This window comes from Talpa occidentalis, unplaced genomic scaffold (genome assembly GCF_014898055.3).
Source record: "Talpa occidentalis isolate TD23 unplaced genomic scaffold, MPIMG_talOcc4v2.1 talOcc4.15, whole genome shotgun sequence".
NCBI classification, from domain to species: domain Eukaryota; kingdom Metazoa; phylum Chordata; class Mammalia; order Eulipotyphla; family Talpidae; genus Talpa; species Talpa occidentalis.
In genome coordinates, this window is record NW_023601543.1 from 66,713,527 (window position 1) to 66,729,542 (window position 16,016).

At 35.0% G+C, this 16,016-nt stretch overlaps 1 protein-coding gene across 1 annotated transcript in view; it reads right to left on the minus strand.

The window, feature by feature from the left end:
• The window catches only part of CFAP47 (cilia and flagella associated protein 47), a 330,871-nt gene that overhangs the window by 61,915 nt on the left and 252,940 nt on the right, over window positions 1-16,016 (minus strand). The window contains exons 53-55 of the mRNA XM_054695900.1: window positions 8,875-9,050; window positions 7,886-7,993; window positions 3,408-3,513 (exon numbers count right to left, since the gene is read on the minus strand). Coding sequence (XP_054551875.1) covers window positions 3,408-3,513; window positions 7,886-7,993; window positions 8,875-9,050 — 390 coding nt within the window. The remainder of the gene's footprint in view (window positions 1-3,407; window positions 3,514-7,885; window positions 7,994-8,874; window positions 9,051-16,016) is intronic.

Below are 16,016 nucleotides of genomic sequence, written 5' to 3' on the forward strand. Positions count from 1 at the left end.
GTCTGCATATTACTGGCTTGAGTTACCTCTTTAGGGATTATCAAAGTAGCCAGCAACTCCATCATAATATAACAAGGGCCCAAGTATCTCATGCAATCAAAATGCTACACTGTGGATAAAACAATATCTTTCTTGTTTGTGGCAAACAAACAAAATTGACTTAGAAGTCAATTATTTTTTTACTAATGTATTTTGCCAGATAATTTTAGAAAAACAAAAGTGCAATTTAGCAGTGCCATTCAACTCTTGCTGCTCATAAAAACTCTGACGGTAACCATAAAATACAATAAAAAGTTTTTTTTATATTTTATTTTATATAATTCTTACATCATTTTTCATTTTTGCACAATGCACGCATTTTCATTTTGGTTCTATTCCCCATACAATTCCCACCCTCCCTTATTTTGGCCCTAATCCCTCCTCTCCTCCCCGCCCCCATAGTGTGTCTCTGGTTTATAGATTTGTTGATTTTGATTTTTACTTTATTATAATTAGTCTTTTTCCTGGTCCCTTATTTTGGGTTTCTAAATTCCTGCTATGAGTGAGACCATGCGGTATTTTTCTTTTTCTTTCTGGCTTATATCACTGAGCATGATCCCTTCCAGCTCCATCCATGTTTATTGAGAACATTCACATCTCTATATACAGGTTTGGTTTATCTACAGAAATTATTTTTACTTTTGTATTAGGCTGGCGCTCTCTCTGACACCTATTAATGTTCCGAGATTATCCGTCAATGCACACTTAAGGAGTGTAAATAAATTTCAATAAAAACACTAGCCAAAAAAAAGGTGCATTTCATATCTTTCAATTTAACAGATATGAAAAATAGGCTCCTCCCTTATACATACATACATACATATATACACAAATACATATATGAAGGAAATCATATTTTATTGGAAAAACCATGTAATACTACATAACATGGATTTTAATTCTATTCTAGTTCCACCAGTCACTAAGCACAAGATTTAAGTGTTTTAGTGACTTTAGCCTCAAATGCATCTTCTGAAATATATATCAGAAGCATGTAGTGAAAAGTCAGGTAGTGTAAAACAGTTAAGCAGTAACTCAATAAATTCTTTTATTTTCATCTAAAATTTACAGAAATATTTATATATCTATTCACAGAAATAAATACATGAATCCACAGAAATATGTATTTCCCCTTACACTAAACCAGTATGATTGCTGCAGTGAAATTCCTACCAATGGTGTCTTTCTTTTCTCGAAACCACTGGAGATATACTTTTTAGTACATCTGATACATATCTATAGAAGAGGAATTTGAAGCCAGAGATACTATTATAAATGAGGTATATATGTAATATGTTAAATATAGGGCCTTAGTGGGTGGGCAAAAAAAAAAATAGGGCCTTACAGGATATTTTTTAAACTTAAAACATTTAATTTAAATCAAGAGCCATCATGATAATCAGTTCCAATGTGTGAGCTTATTCTTGGTCCTAGTTCAAAAGACAAAGATAATCTTAAATTTAGATAGAAACTAGATAATTCAGGGGATTAATATGATCTTAAAATATAAAATCCACCCATAAAAATTAACTCAGAATGGATACAATAGTTGGATGTAAAACCTGAAATGATAAAATACTGAAAAGAAAACACAGGCAAAAAGAGTGTACAAATTCAGAGGCTTTGGAGATGTCTTTATTGGCTTCATCTCCAAAAGCAAGGTGAATAAAAGAGAATATAAACAATTGGCACTACATCTAACCTAAAGGTTTCTGCATAATGAAAGAAACTACCATTAAAACAAAGATATTTTATTAAATAAGAAAAAAGTACTTGAAAGCCATGTATCTGACAAGGAGCTGCTAGCCAAGATCTGCAAAGAACTCAAACAATTCAACAAAAAGAAAACAACCAAATCAATACAGGGGTGGAAGAGCTAAACAGGCACCTCTCCAAAGACATACAGATGGTAAAGTCATATTTTGGGAAATATATTAAGCAATAAAAACATGTGTACCTTTCAATATAATGCTTCTAAGGCTAATGCATATACACCGATTTTAATATAATATTCAGTGATTTCCAACTTGATACCTAGTAGTTGAGAACTAATTTCATATCATTATATTAGTTGGCAACCAGTGATTGATGATATTGGCATTGATATGAATAGAGAAATCACGTTGTAAATTTCTTAAATAATTATAAATGGTAAATAGTAAACACCTTTATTTATTTATTTATTTATTTATTTTTAGTTTTTTATTTTTTTTGAATAATAAATTTTATTTTTATATTCCCCATACAATTGCAACCCCCCCCCATTCTGACCCTAATCCCTCCCCTCCCGCCCCCCCACCCCCCAAAAGTGTCTCTGGTTCATAGTTTTTTGTTGATTTTGATTTTTACTTTCTTATAGTTATTCTTTTTCCTGGTCCCTTATTTAAGTTTTCTAGATTCCTGCTATGAGTGAGACCATCCCGGATTTTTCTTTTTCTTTCTGGCTTATTTGGCTGAGCATGATCCCTTCCAGCGCCATCCATGTTGCTGCAAATTGCATGTGTTTATCTTTTTTGAATGCTGAGTAATATTCCATGGTGTATATGTACCACATCTTCTTGATCCAGTCATCTATTTTTGGGCATTTGGGCTGTTTCTAAATCTTAGCTATTGTAAATAGTGCTGCTATAAACATAGGGGTGCAGAACACCTTTATTTATTTTAATACCATATCTCTTTAGGAGGGCTTCATGATTTATTGTGAAATCTACTTAAGGAAATAATCTATTGCAATTGTCATTTTGAAATTTACTTGAAAGAGTGGTTTTGGCATTCATTGTGCAGATTTGGTATCATGCTCTGGAAATATAGTAATGATATACCTTCAGATCTTGTCTTGTTACTTGGGGGAGAAAAAAGTGATTGAGGATCACCGGTTGGTTCTAGTCTCTCCCAGGAATCAAGGAATGAGAAAATGAGAGGCGCAGATCTGCCAGCAATGTCTAGAAGATGAGGAGTGGTTTGGTGGGCAGGAACCCATGAAATACTAGAAAAAACTGTCCTCTTGGGACTCTGGAGACATAGTATGACTGCTGAATCAAAATCATATTAATAGCATGATTGTAAAAACGGATCACTAAAATGGTCAGAAATAAAGTACAACTGATTTATTTAGAATTCAGTGATAATGAGCATGACTCTAGCATATATTTAATTAAAAAAATTAGATGGACATAATCACGGTAATGATTTTTTGATAAATTAAAATTGGGGATATGTATATGTAAGCACACATATAGATACACATATACGTTCTTTTAAAATCTTAGGCAGTTGAAACCTTATTAGTAATTCAAATAATAAAATGATAGTACTGTATATCACCCCAAAATTGGAATTGGGAAATGCTCTAGTGCTGGTATACTTACTGGTGTGCTAATACGCAGGACAAACGTTTCTGGATTACTGCTACTTCCTTGCAACTCTAAGGTTTCATGTGTAGGATTGTCTAAAGAAATCATCTCAGTGAAAGACCTGGAAGGAAAAACAAAGCTAGTAAAGTTGGTCATATACTTGTCGATAATTTTATAAACTTGATGATGGTTATGGATTTACTTGCATCCTCTCAAAAAAAATATATATATATATCTCATAAAGTGACTATTTGGTTAAAGGCTCATTGCAGATATAATTAGATAAGAGATGGTTTCATACTGGAATAAAATGGACCTTAATTCAGTATGACTGATATCCTTATTAGAGAGCAAAGTAAAGGAACACAAAGTGGCAGCCATATGATAATGGAGGGAGATTGGAGCGATGCACTGAAAGTCAAGGAACATAAAGGACTGCTGGAAAGGGCCAGAAGAGGCAAAGAATTGTCCCTTACTGGTTTCAAAGGGAGCATGATCCTGTTAAAATCTTGAATTCAAACTTGCAGCCTTCAGAACTAAAAGACAATAAGTTTATGTTGTGTTAAGCCACTCAGTTTGTTACGGCAGGTCTAGGAAACTAATATAATAAGTTGTGTGAGTTTCAAAATAAGAATAGTCATATGTAAACTAAGGGCATTTAGCTAAATTAAATAATCCCTGATTCTCTATTTTTGAGACCAAATGTTATTGGCATGGAGTTTTGAAAGATATTCTACTTTCAGGAGCAGTATTTACCCATTACTCTGTTACTGCTAAATCCAGCCAAAAAGTTACATAAAGAAGTAATAACAGAGTAATAAATTCACAAAATTCTGTCTATTATATCAATAATATCCAAACTGATAATGAGTAAATACCTAAGAAATGTGGCTGATATTCATTCCTCAAAGCAAGAATAATCAGAACAGTTCAAAATTCTCAATCCATTGTAATTTTGAATGCCTTTACATGTACATAACATCAAAAGTGTTACCTTGCAGAAATGCAAATGGAACCAGAGAGGGAATGTGGTGGAATGGGAGAGAGGGAATGAAGGAAGGGAACATGGTAAAGGATTATAGAGGCCCTGGTGGTAGACAGGGTGTGAAAACACACATTTGTAGAGGTTTAAACCTATAAACCCCCAAGAGCAGATACAATGATGCAAACCTACTTAACCTCAATAAACATAATTTAAAAAAAAACAAAAAAACAAAAAAACAAAACTACATGGAGATATCACCTTACATTTTCCAGGGTGGCTATTAAAAAAATTAAGTGTTGGGCCTCCCCTGGTGGTGCAGTGGTTGAGCATCAGGCTGCAAAAGCTGCGGCAGCCTCTGCAGCTCCGGTTTGATCCCCGGCTGCCAGCGAGGGTCCCACAGGGTGCGCAGACCTCTCCTGCCATGCCCGCTGCTCCCCTCAGCAGTGTACTTCCTCAGTTTGCATGTTCTGCTCTCCACTCTGGCTCTGGTGAATTCTCTCACCCTCCCGCGCTTCTGACTGTACCCAGTGCTTGTATAAATAAATAAATCTTTTAAAAAAATTTTGAAAAAAAAATTAAGTGTTGGAGAGGATATGGAGAAAGGGGAGGGCTGTTACACTGTTAATGAGAATGTATACTGGCACGGTCATTATGGAAAAAAGTAGGGGGGATTCCTTAAGAATTAGAAATACAATTATCATATGATCCAGCAATTAGACTTGTGGGTATTTATGCAAAGTAATTGAAATCAGTTTTTTAAAGGGATATCTGTACTCCCATGCTCATTGCAATGTTATTTACAATAACAAGGGATAAGATAGGGAAACAAACTAAATGTCCACTGACAGGATAAGTGGATAAAGAATATGTCACATGTATGTGTGTATATGTGTGTGTGTCTGTGTGAGTGACGTGAAGGAATATTATTCAGTCATTAAAAAGAAGGAAATCCCACATTTGCAACAAAATGAATGAATGTGGAGGAATAATATGAAATAAGTCAGAGAAAGACAAATATCATGCACTACATGTAATCTAAAATAAATCAAAGACATGGAAGCATAAAGTAGAATATATTCGGTTAAAGACACGAACTTAAAGCATTCATGATTATAAATTAACTAGAATCTTATTTTCATTATAAATAAGAGTGGCTTCATGAAATAAAAAGATTACAATCAAAGCTCTATCAACATGTTCTATCACTGTGAAAGAGACCATTTTAAAACATTTAATAAAGCATGAGAGACCGTGTAAGTTTTGTATGGATTAAAATCCATTTCACTGCAAAGGATGACCATAACTTTTTGACATGTGCAAGGGGCCAAGATGTAGAAAGTGGAGTGCTGCAGGGAGTCTACAGTGGCCAATATACCAAGGAGCAAAATATAAAGAGCTGCTTACTAATTATTTACCCAGAAAAACTTTCTGAATTGAATCTAATAGATCTTTTATTTGATTGCTAGTTTTGCCAGTATTGGAATTGAATATTGTAAACTATAAATGCATATGTTCTTAATGTTCCTGGAATATGAAAGGACTGAATAAAACTAATTGATAAATTAAACTACATAAAACTTAGGGATATAATGTCATTAAATGACTTCATTAAGATACTAAAAAGGGAACTCAGAGTACAAGGTCTTTATTTTTATTTACACAGAAGTCTATATCCAAAATATATGAATGAGAATATGTAGAGGTTGTGAACAGTGAAGAGAGCAAACAGAGGAATGACATCATTTGAGATTTCCAGAAACTGAAAGTCACATGTTTCCATATTGAAACTTGAGGTCTCAACTACCCAGAAAAAAAGTATAAGAAACAGATTCACACTAGCATATAGCATTAAGAATTTTAAGGACACTGGTATAATTAAAGAACTTGCAAACTTCCAAAGAGTATAAAAATCTGGTATAAGGCTGGTTAAACAACTTGCTAATAATATCAAACATCTTTTAATTCTACGTGACTTAAAATTATATATCAGTATGATTTAGATAAAAAAATTAGGTTTTAGAAAACCATGTTCAAAAATAACAAAAACTCTAAAAAATAGAAATGACTAGCCCATTTTTATGGAATGAAAGAAAAATCATGCTTGCAAAACTGGTTTAGACAAATATTTCACATAATAGTCTTACATTAATAATTTTGTATGCATATGGTTTTCATGTATTAATATTTTCTAAATATTAAAGGTAGAAACAAGTTGTAAAAAACTAGTAGCAGATACTGCTGGTGCCTCATCCCTTTCCCCTCGATTTCTACTAGCTCTCTGACCCTATTCGTCAACTTCAGCATTGGTGCTGTTAAATCTTTCGTCTGAGAGGCTTCAGATAATTGCTCTCGCATCCTGGAGTCTCCTCAACTCTATAGACAACAAAAGTGCCTGAGAGTTTATGCTTCATGCCAAGGGAGCTTATAGTGACTAGTTATGTGAGTTCAAAAGTCTAGCATCTTAACATCAAGACAAGACAAACTCTGAGATGTATTTGATGCTCCAGAACTATCTTGCAATATCAGGTAGTCTGGGAACAAACTGGCAATCACACCATTGCTTAACTTTTTTCCCTTTTCTCCTCCTGCTTCCCCTATTCTATGACTGATTTTCCCCCATTTTCTTACTGATTATTTTTCTCACTAGATCAATTCCTTAATAAATCATTTGCAGTGATGTTCTGGTTGAAGATCTGCTACTCAGAGAATTCAATATGCTTTTGTTGTGCTAAGGGAGGGAAATTAGCAAAAGGGTGCTGGTTTGCCCATTACAGCATATACACTTTAAAAGGAGTAACTGTGACTTGGTACCCCTATGTACTAATACCAAAGCTGGTGCCAAACATGTAACAGAAATTCAACCACATAAAGTCATATCTCAGTGGGACAGGATATTACTCAAGTGCCTACATGATTTCAATTATTCATAGCTTGCCCTCTGCTTTGCCTTGACCAAATTTTAGTCAGCCTTTTCTCTTTCCTATACTTCCCTGAACTCTCGTTTCCAAGTCTGAGTAGTGGAACATGCCCCCTTATTTGCTTTCCCTGGGAATCAGCTCCCTACAGTCAGAACTTTTCTCTCCTGTCAGTCTCCCGTGGTCACTTCCCCTTCTTTGTCCAACATTCCCTCAAGGATTCTGCTCATCTCTTCTTGTGCCTACTTTACCCTATAAAATAAACATTTTGTGTTTAATTTTCAGGTACTTGCAGATTCTTAAACTAGAGCATTCTATTACAATGATTCCTTTCCAACTATTTAAATGCTTTCTTCCTCCCACCCCCTTGCAATAATCACTTTGAATAAAAGCCTATCCTTACTATCAGTTTTAACCTGATTTTCTTTCCCATAAGTCTTCCACAGGGTAGTTTAAATATTAAAACTTTCCTGGAAAGAAAATAGATTCCTAAAAATTATTATCTTGTTTAGAAGGATTAAATGCATTATAAAAATACACTTTTAGATAAACATTTTTCCATGAAATAATTTTATCTATTAAATAGAACTTACTTTCCAAGGTCACATTGTATTTCTGCCATTACGGTTGGTTTTGGTAATTCAGTAGTTAATCTCAGTAAATACCAGAACTCTACACACTTATCAGGCTGAAAAATAATGCTGGTGGAGAGAAATATACAAAATCTTATCATCAGTTTTAGTTAGAAAAAATCCTGGATAGGGGGTTTCCAATACAATAATTGACAACTGCTCTGTGACACAGTAGGCTTTCACTTTATATTTTAAATTTTTTCATTTTTGGTGAGAAATTCACTTCATTATTGAAGTATTAATATCTATTTACTAAATGTCACTGAATCAATGAAAAATGTTTAAACATAAGCAATTCAAATGTCCATAGGAAGGAGAACATAATGATTTTTAGAAATTAAATCAAATTTAAAGTATTTAACTGAACATATGTATATTTTCATATGAAAATATAGCTCTGGAATACTTCCTTTATAATTAGCAGGTACTTACCTTTGGGGGAGACAAAAGGATGTGTGACAGTCTAAAAATACAATTGAGATTGCATATACATATATTATGGATACACAGATATGTATTCATTAAACATGGTGTAACATCCTTAATTTAATTTTCTCTATAGCCTCAAGGTGGATGATTTGTATTTAATGGAGAATATATAATAATTTTCATCAAGAAAATTTAAAATTTAACCCCTAGTCTTTATGCATCTTTTCCATTGGTTCACTTGTTGCATCCAGAAAAATTGGGTTAGTAAAAAGTGAAATGCAAGTGGGTATATAAAGAGCAATTTAGGAATTATTAAATTTTATGGTTCAATAAATAATATTTTTGCACTGAACAAAACAATGGTAACTCTAAATTAGCGTATTTTATCAATAAATTATATACAACAAAGATAAAGCTATGAGCAAGTATAATGTATGATTTTGCATGCAAAGAAATATTAATTACAAAAACTTAGTTTCAAGGGATAAACAATAAAATATAATGCTACACTCAAACCATACCTTTCATCTTTACAGCCTGTAGCCGCTGGAGCATAGTGTACTTCGTAATTGCGATGTTCTCGTGGATCCAGTACAAGTTCCCTGAGTCCAGTGAGGGCAACGCTTGAAAATTGTACAAACATGTGAATGCTTTTATCTCTGGGATTAGACAGAGGTATTTTAATGCAAGTGCTTTCCTGGAATTAGAGAACAGATACATAATCAGTTAGGTGTCACCATAGAGTCATCTTTCAATGGAAGCAAGTGTACAGATTTTTATACAATATAAGACCATTTGTTTAACTTTTCTCCTTGATTCACTATTGAATGCATCTCACTTGCTTTTAATCTCTTGTTTTCCTTGATTAGTCTTTGTAAATGGTAATGTCATTTTTTTTTTCTAACAACAACAACAAAATGTACTCCAAGAAATAAATGAAGTTAAATGTTAGGGACACTGAAAGTACATTTAAAATGTATTTTTCTTCAGTACCCTATTCCTATGAGGTCCGTTTACCAATGCTTCTTCCAGTTGAGATACTCAAACTTGAACATGCTTAGGAATCACCTGTAGAAGTTGCTAAATCATAGATTACTGGCTCCCTGTTCCGAAGATTCTAATAGGGTAGATTTGGGATAGGGCCTGAAAATTCCTATTTAAAAAAAGGGGTTGCTGCTGATGCTAATGATTCAGAGGACACACTTTAAGTAGCTTTGTAAAACAGAATCAACTAGTAAGGACAACATGAACAAAAGTCAAATTACTCTAATGATTACTACCTTCCCTTCTGGATTCCTTCCTTCTGTTGTGGTTTCTCCTGTCCTGCCCCCTAGCTGTATACACTCAGTCCTGGAAAACACTCTTCAAGTTTCAATTCAGATTCTCATTCTGACCCATTTTAGCTAACAACTTATATTTCATCTCTTTATAGCTATGGGCTCTAGTACAGTAAAAGTCATTAACTGGAACAAATGTGTGGGGGTGATTAATAGGACATATCTCAATTGTAACAATGGCCAATTGTCTGTAATGCCTTAACCTAATGTTTGGAGAATGTTGGCTATTTCGGTCATGGTGCACAACTTCGTAAGGCTGCACTTTAGGACATGGAGCTATTTTTAAGTGTATCAAGTCACATTACCAGAGTGACAAGAAAACCTTGATACTAAGCTGATGGGGACAGGTGGTAATAGAGAGAGGATTAGTCAGAAAACATATCTTCAAGATAGATATTACAGCTTTATTCATGGAATGAACATTTGCTTGGTTATCTTGTAAATGAATGAGTGGATAAATGTTGCATTTTAGCGAAATGGAAATGACATTTAGTGTGGTGCACAACCTCAGCAAGGTAATAGGGAAATAAAGGATATACCCAAATTTACAATTACATTAGATATTTATTATAAATGTGTGATTTAATTATAAAGGCAATAGACAATGGCCATCAACAATAATTTCAAAGCAAATTAAACACATGGATTTCTAAAATAAATGGGCATTTAAATTCCTACAGCAAAATATCCAATGTTCATAATTATAAAGGAAAAATAAAAATATAAATGGTAAAAGCCCCAACAACGGCATTGTATGATAGATTTAACTACTTCCTAGGCAATCTGATATATTTCAGAGGACTGTTAAAGAATTGAGCCCCTGAGGATGTTTCTAAGGGTCAAACAAATCAACAACTAAACCAAAATAATATACCAGGATAACAAAAGCAACAGTTATATATTGGCCTAGAAACTTTGCCCTGATTTTTAGCAGAAAATTGAAATGAGAATTTTTTGGACTAGATACCTGCCCTCAACTATTACTCAGATATTTTTTTACAGAGGTCAGTGTCAGTTTCAGACAGTACTATAGCTTCATCACAGAAGAAAAAAATGCTAGGATCTAAAACCACTGATTTTCAAAATGTTTTAGCCACAACACAGATTAATTCATTTTACATGACAATCCCATGCATACACACACACACATAAACACACACATATACACATACATAGCACAAACAAAAACTTAACAATCCCTACTCTTACCACAAGTGAAGTTGTCTGATACTTTGTATTCTCCTTTACTCTGTTTCTCAAAAGATCAATACTTGATTTGACCAACTTCTATTTTGAGATCTACGCATTGAAAAACTCTAGTCCAAAGAAGAATAAGGTACTGGAATATCAAATTACTTTCTATATTATCACACATAAACTTTGAATGCAAAATAAAATAAAACCACTTTAAATCTGTGCCCTCCTCTGTGAACGACAAGCCGCATACAGATGCATATGCCCTGGTGTTAATAAATGTGTGGCGACATCCCACAGTTGGCCAAATCTTGAAGAAGGATATGGGGATGGCAGCTAGGGGGTGACTGTATCACAGCTTCTTCTTGACACATCCCTGGCAAGCATCACTACTTGATCATTTCACTCTTATCCAGTAGTTTTAGACTCCCCTAAAAATACTTCACAGAACAGCCTTCCAGATCGCAATTGTCAATTGTTTACAGGTACCTACTGGTGCTGCAATCTCTAGAATCCCTAGAATCTAATTCTCTGGAGTCTTGAAAACTTCAGTAGACTAAATAGAAATGAATGTTTCGGGCCTCCCTGGTGGCACAAGGGGTTAAGACACAACCTATGAAGCTGTCCACAGCCACTGCAGCACGAGTTCCATCTCCGGCCAGGGAGCTACCCACATGGCGCAGCAGACCTCTCCTGACTCTCCCGCTGCTCCCCTCAGCAGTGTACTTTGGTCAGTTTGCCTGTTCTGTTCCCTCCTCTGTCTCTGGTGACTCCTCTCACCCACCCCCCCACACCTCTGGCCTATAACCCAGTTTGTGTATGCATAAATAAATATTAAAAAAAAAGAAATGAATGTTTCATTAATGTGATCAGCTTTAAGTTTCTAATTATCTGTGCTGTATTTCTAGCACAGTAAACTATATGTGAAATTCAATTATAACAATTTCTGTATTTCATTATGCTTTCAATATTATTTTTTCCCATGCTTAAATGGACAAAAAATCCTAAATTACACCTTTAAAATGCAGTATTTTGGGGCCTCCCTGGTAGCACATGAGTTAAAGACACAGTACTATCAAGCTATCATCAGTCACTGTAGCAAAAGTTCAATCTCTGACTGGCCAGTGAGCTGACCCACATGGCACAGCAGACCTCTCTTGTCTTGCCTGCTGCTCCCCTCAGCATTGCATTTCAGTAGATCTGCCTGTTATGCTCCCCACTCTGTCTCTGGTGAATCCTCTCAACCCCTGCACCTCTGGCCTATACATACCCAGTTCTTGTATGCATAAATAACTAAATATGTAAATAACTAACCAAAAACTAAAAACAGACATACCATATGACCCAGCAATCTCACTTTTGGGCATCTATTTGAGGAACATGAAACCATCTACTCAAAAAATTACATGCTCCACACTTTTTTACAGTATGATTTACAATAGTTAGGAAACAAAAACAAGCCAAGTGTTCAGCAAGGACATGAAAATCTGACTCCGAAGAAGCTGAATACTCTCAGTTAACATGGGCTACCCCCTTTCATGAAAGTTACTGGATAAGGACAGCTGTCTCAGATGGGAGAAAAAACAGTGGGTTAATTTTATCATTTGGTTGCTGGTGCACATATTGTCTGAGCAGGAAAAATTGAATTCACTGAGTATTTGCACTGAAAACTTCATTACTTTCTACTCTCACTGGGTCAGAGTAAATAAAGATTATGTTTTTTGCCCATAAAACCTTAATTGAGTCAATGACAATTCAATATGCACTAGCAGGAAGTATGTTTCACCATATCCTCTCCCAGAAGATAATCATAAGTTCATTATAAAAGGATTATTTCTGAGGTACAAAACACACAATATTATCAATTTAAGTGAGGCATATTATTGAGGAAATCTTCAATTTTAATTTTATTCAATTAGAAAACATTGCTAAGTCAATAGACAAACTGTACCAAAGGGTATTTTAAAATGTACCATGTAATTCAGAGGAAGTGATAACAATAATCTGTCTCAGTAATTTTCCTAAATTGAAAAGTTTGGAATCAGCAATTCAGAGCTCTGAGGAAGCTGGCTGACAACTGCAAACAGAAATACTATTGTCATTCCTCTGTTCCTGCCATCAGCATGTCACTGTGCCCACGGATGTCATCTCTCACACATGTCCCATCTCTAATCTTCTGCCAGCCCTCCTGAGACAGTGAGAATGCAGAGGTGCAATAAGATGGGTGCTGATGTGAAGCTGGAGGTGTGGTGGGGGTGAGGATTCATTGATAGACATTGAAGAGTTGTGAAAAGCCAGAACCTCCTGCAGAGTGTATTGATTTGTATAATGTTTGTATTCAGACATTTCCCATAACCTTGGGATGGCAGGGGTAGAGGGGAGACTTTGAAAAGCAGTGGCAAATAGAAATATATCTAATTGCAGGAGAGATCCCTAGATTGTATCCTGTGTAACTCTTTAAGATAGGTTTTCACATGGCACGGTAGACCCACAAGGCACAGCAGACCTCTCCTGTCGTGACTGCTGCTCCCCTCAGCAGTGTATTTTGTCAGTCTGCATGTTCTGCTCCCCACTCTGGCTCTGGTGAATCCTCTCACCCCCCACACCTCTGACCTGTACCCTGGTTCTTGTATAAATAAATAAATCTTTAAAAAACAAGATAGGTTTTCAAACTCTCCCTCTCTGTCTCTCTCATTGATAGATATGGATATGTAGATTTCTCTCTCTATATATATCAATTATATGTATATACACATATATCTTGAAGCAATATATATTATGATTTAATACAATTAGGCCATGAAATATTTATAAGCAAATATCCTACTTAAAAAATTTTTCACTTCTCAAAATAAATTCAAACTAGAATGCTGATTTTGCTATCTCAACATTTTATAAGGAAGAAAAATTTCAGTATTTTGTATAACAGCCATGATACAGATCTTTTACCCAGAAAAAAAAAAAATAATCATATGAAGGAAAGAAAAAAGTACGTAACAAAATGAATATCTCAAAATATATTCTTTCCTATTATGGACACTAACATTTTATAGTAAAAACATACTGAAAGTTGTTAACAACTCACATATGTTGCTTTGTATTAATGTTTTTATGCTTGACACCAAGTGAACTGTTCTTTTAACTATCGCCCTCTCTTACTAGCTTGTAACAGAGATTTCTGGGTCTCACCATTAACACTATAGTGAATTTAATTAAAGCTTGATTATAAAATTTAAAAAAATGAGTAAAGAAAGTTATGTGATTGTCATGGACAACAGAACAAATATAATGAAGGATATGACTAATCCAAAACTTAAAGCATGTAAGGTTTTGTTCACACATTGAAGCGTTGCTTTCTGAAAATATATATAGCTCGTTGCTGTATACTGAAATTATTGAGTGTCACTAGGAAGAGAGAGGTTTAGTCTCATCATTGTCCCACAGTCAAACTAAATGATGTACAAGAAATGTTTAATGCAAGTGAAATGGAACGGCAGATACTACATGTTAAACTTTCCAAAAGAAACCCTAAAAGCTTTACATCAACAGAAAATGGACTAGTAACAACCAATTATTGTGTATTATGAATATGACTTTTGGAACCTACTGTAAGACGTGATCAAATTAATGTGCCTGATGTTTGTAAATACTTCTTACTAAAATCCTATTTTAGAGAGAGCCTGCTTACTCACTCATTTCTAGGGAAGAGACAAAAATTGGGTTGAATGTAACAAAAGCTGACCTGCAGATGGAAAATCAGAGATGGTTTAGTATCTTGAAAGTTTCATTGCCATATCTGATGATCTAAGGTTTAAGTAAAATATTTCTCAGAAGTTTAGTAACACAGGGCCTCCCTGGTGGTGCAGGCGGTTGAGTGCAGTGCTGTGAAGCTGTCCACAGCCTCTGCAGTGTTGGGTTCTATCCTCGCAGGCCTTGGAGCAACCCACATGGCGCAGCAGACCTCTCCTGTCTCGCCTGCTGCTCCCCTCAGCAGTATATTCTGGTCAATCTTCCTGTTCTATTCCCTGCTTTGTCTCTGTTGAATCCTCTCACCCTCTCACACATCTGGCCTGTACCCTGGTTCTTGTATAAATAATTAAATAAACCTTAAAAAAATTGACACCCAATTATGTTTAAAAAAAAGAAAAGATTAGTAACACAGAAAGTACAGTCAAAAATACTAAAACAGAATATATAGGTGAGGACAACCATTTCAGTGTACTTTTGAATGTATTCAGAAAGCATTTTCTTCAAGGCGTACACAAAGGTTTTTTTTTTTTTTTTTTTTTTTTTTTTTAATAAATTTTATTGTTATATTCCCCATACAATTGCAGCCCCCCCATTCTGACCCCAATCCCTCCCCTCCCACCCCCGCCCCTAAAAGTGTCTCTGGTTCATAGTTTTTTGTTGATTTTGATTTTCACTTTCTTATAGTTATTCATTTTCCTGGTCCCTTATTTAAGTTTTCTAGATTCCTGCTATGAGTGAGACCATCCGGAATTTTTCTTTTTCTTTTTGGCTTATTTCGCTGAGCATGATCCCTTCCAGCGCCATCCATGTTGCTGCAAATTGCATGTGTTTATCTTTTTTGAATGCTGAGTAATATTCCATGGTATATATGTACCACATCTTCTTGATCCAGTCATCTACTTTTGGGCATTTGGGTTGTTTCCAAAGCTTAGCTATTGTAAACAGTGCTGCTATAAACATAGGGGTGCAGGTGTTCTTTGGAATTGATGTTTCTGTGTCCTTTGGGTAAATACCTAGGAGTGGAATTGCTGGATCATATGGAAGCTCTATGTTTAGTAGGTCCAGAAATCTCCATACAGCTTTCCACAGTGGTTGGACCAGTTTGCACTCCCACCAACAGAGCAGAAGAGTTCCTTTTTCTCCACACCCTCGCCAACATTTGTTGTTGCTAGTTTTTTTAATATGTGCCATTCTCACTGGTGTAAGATGGTATCTCATGGTAGTTTTGATTTGCATTTCCCTGATGACAAGTGATGTTGAACATTTTTTCATATGCCTGTTGGCCATTTGCATTTCCTCTTCAGAAAAGTTTCTTTTAAGCTCTTCTGCCCATTTTTTGACTGGATTATTTTCTTTGTTGTTGTTGAGTCTCATCAGCTCTT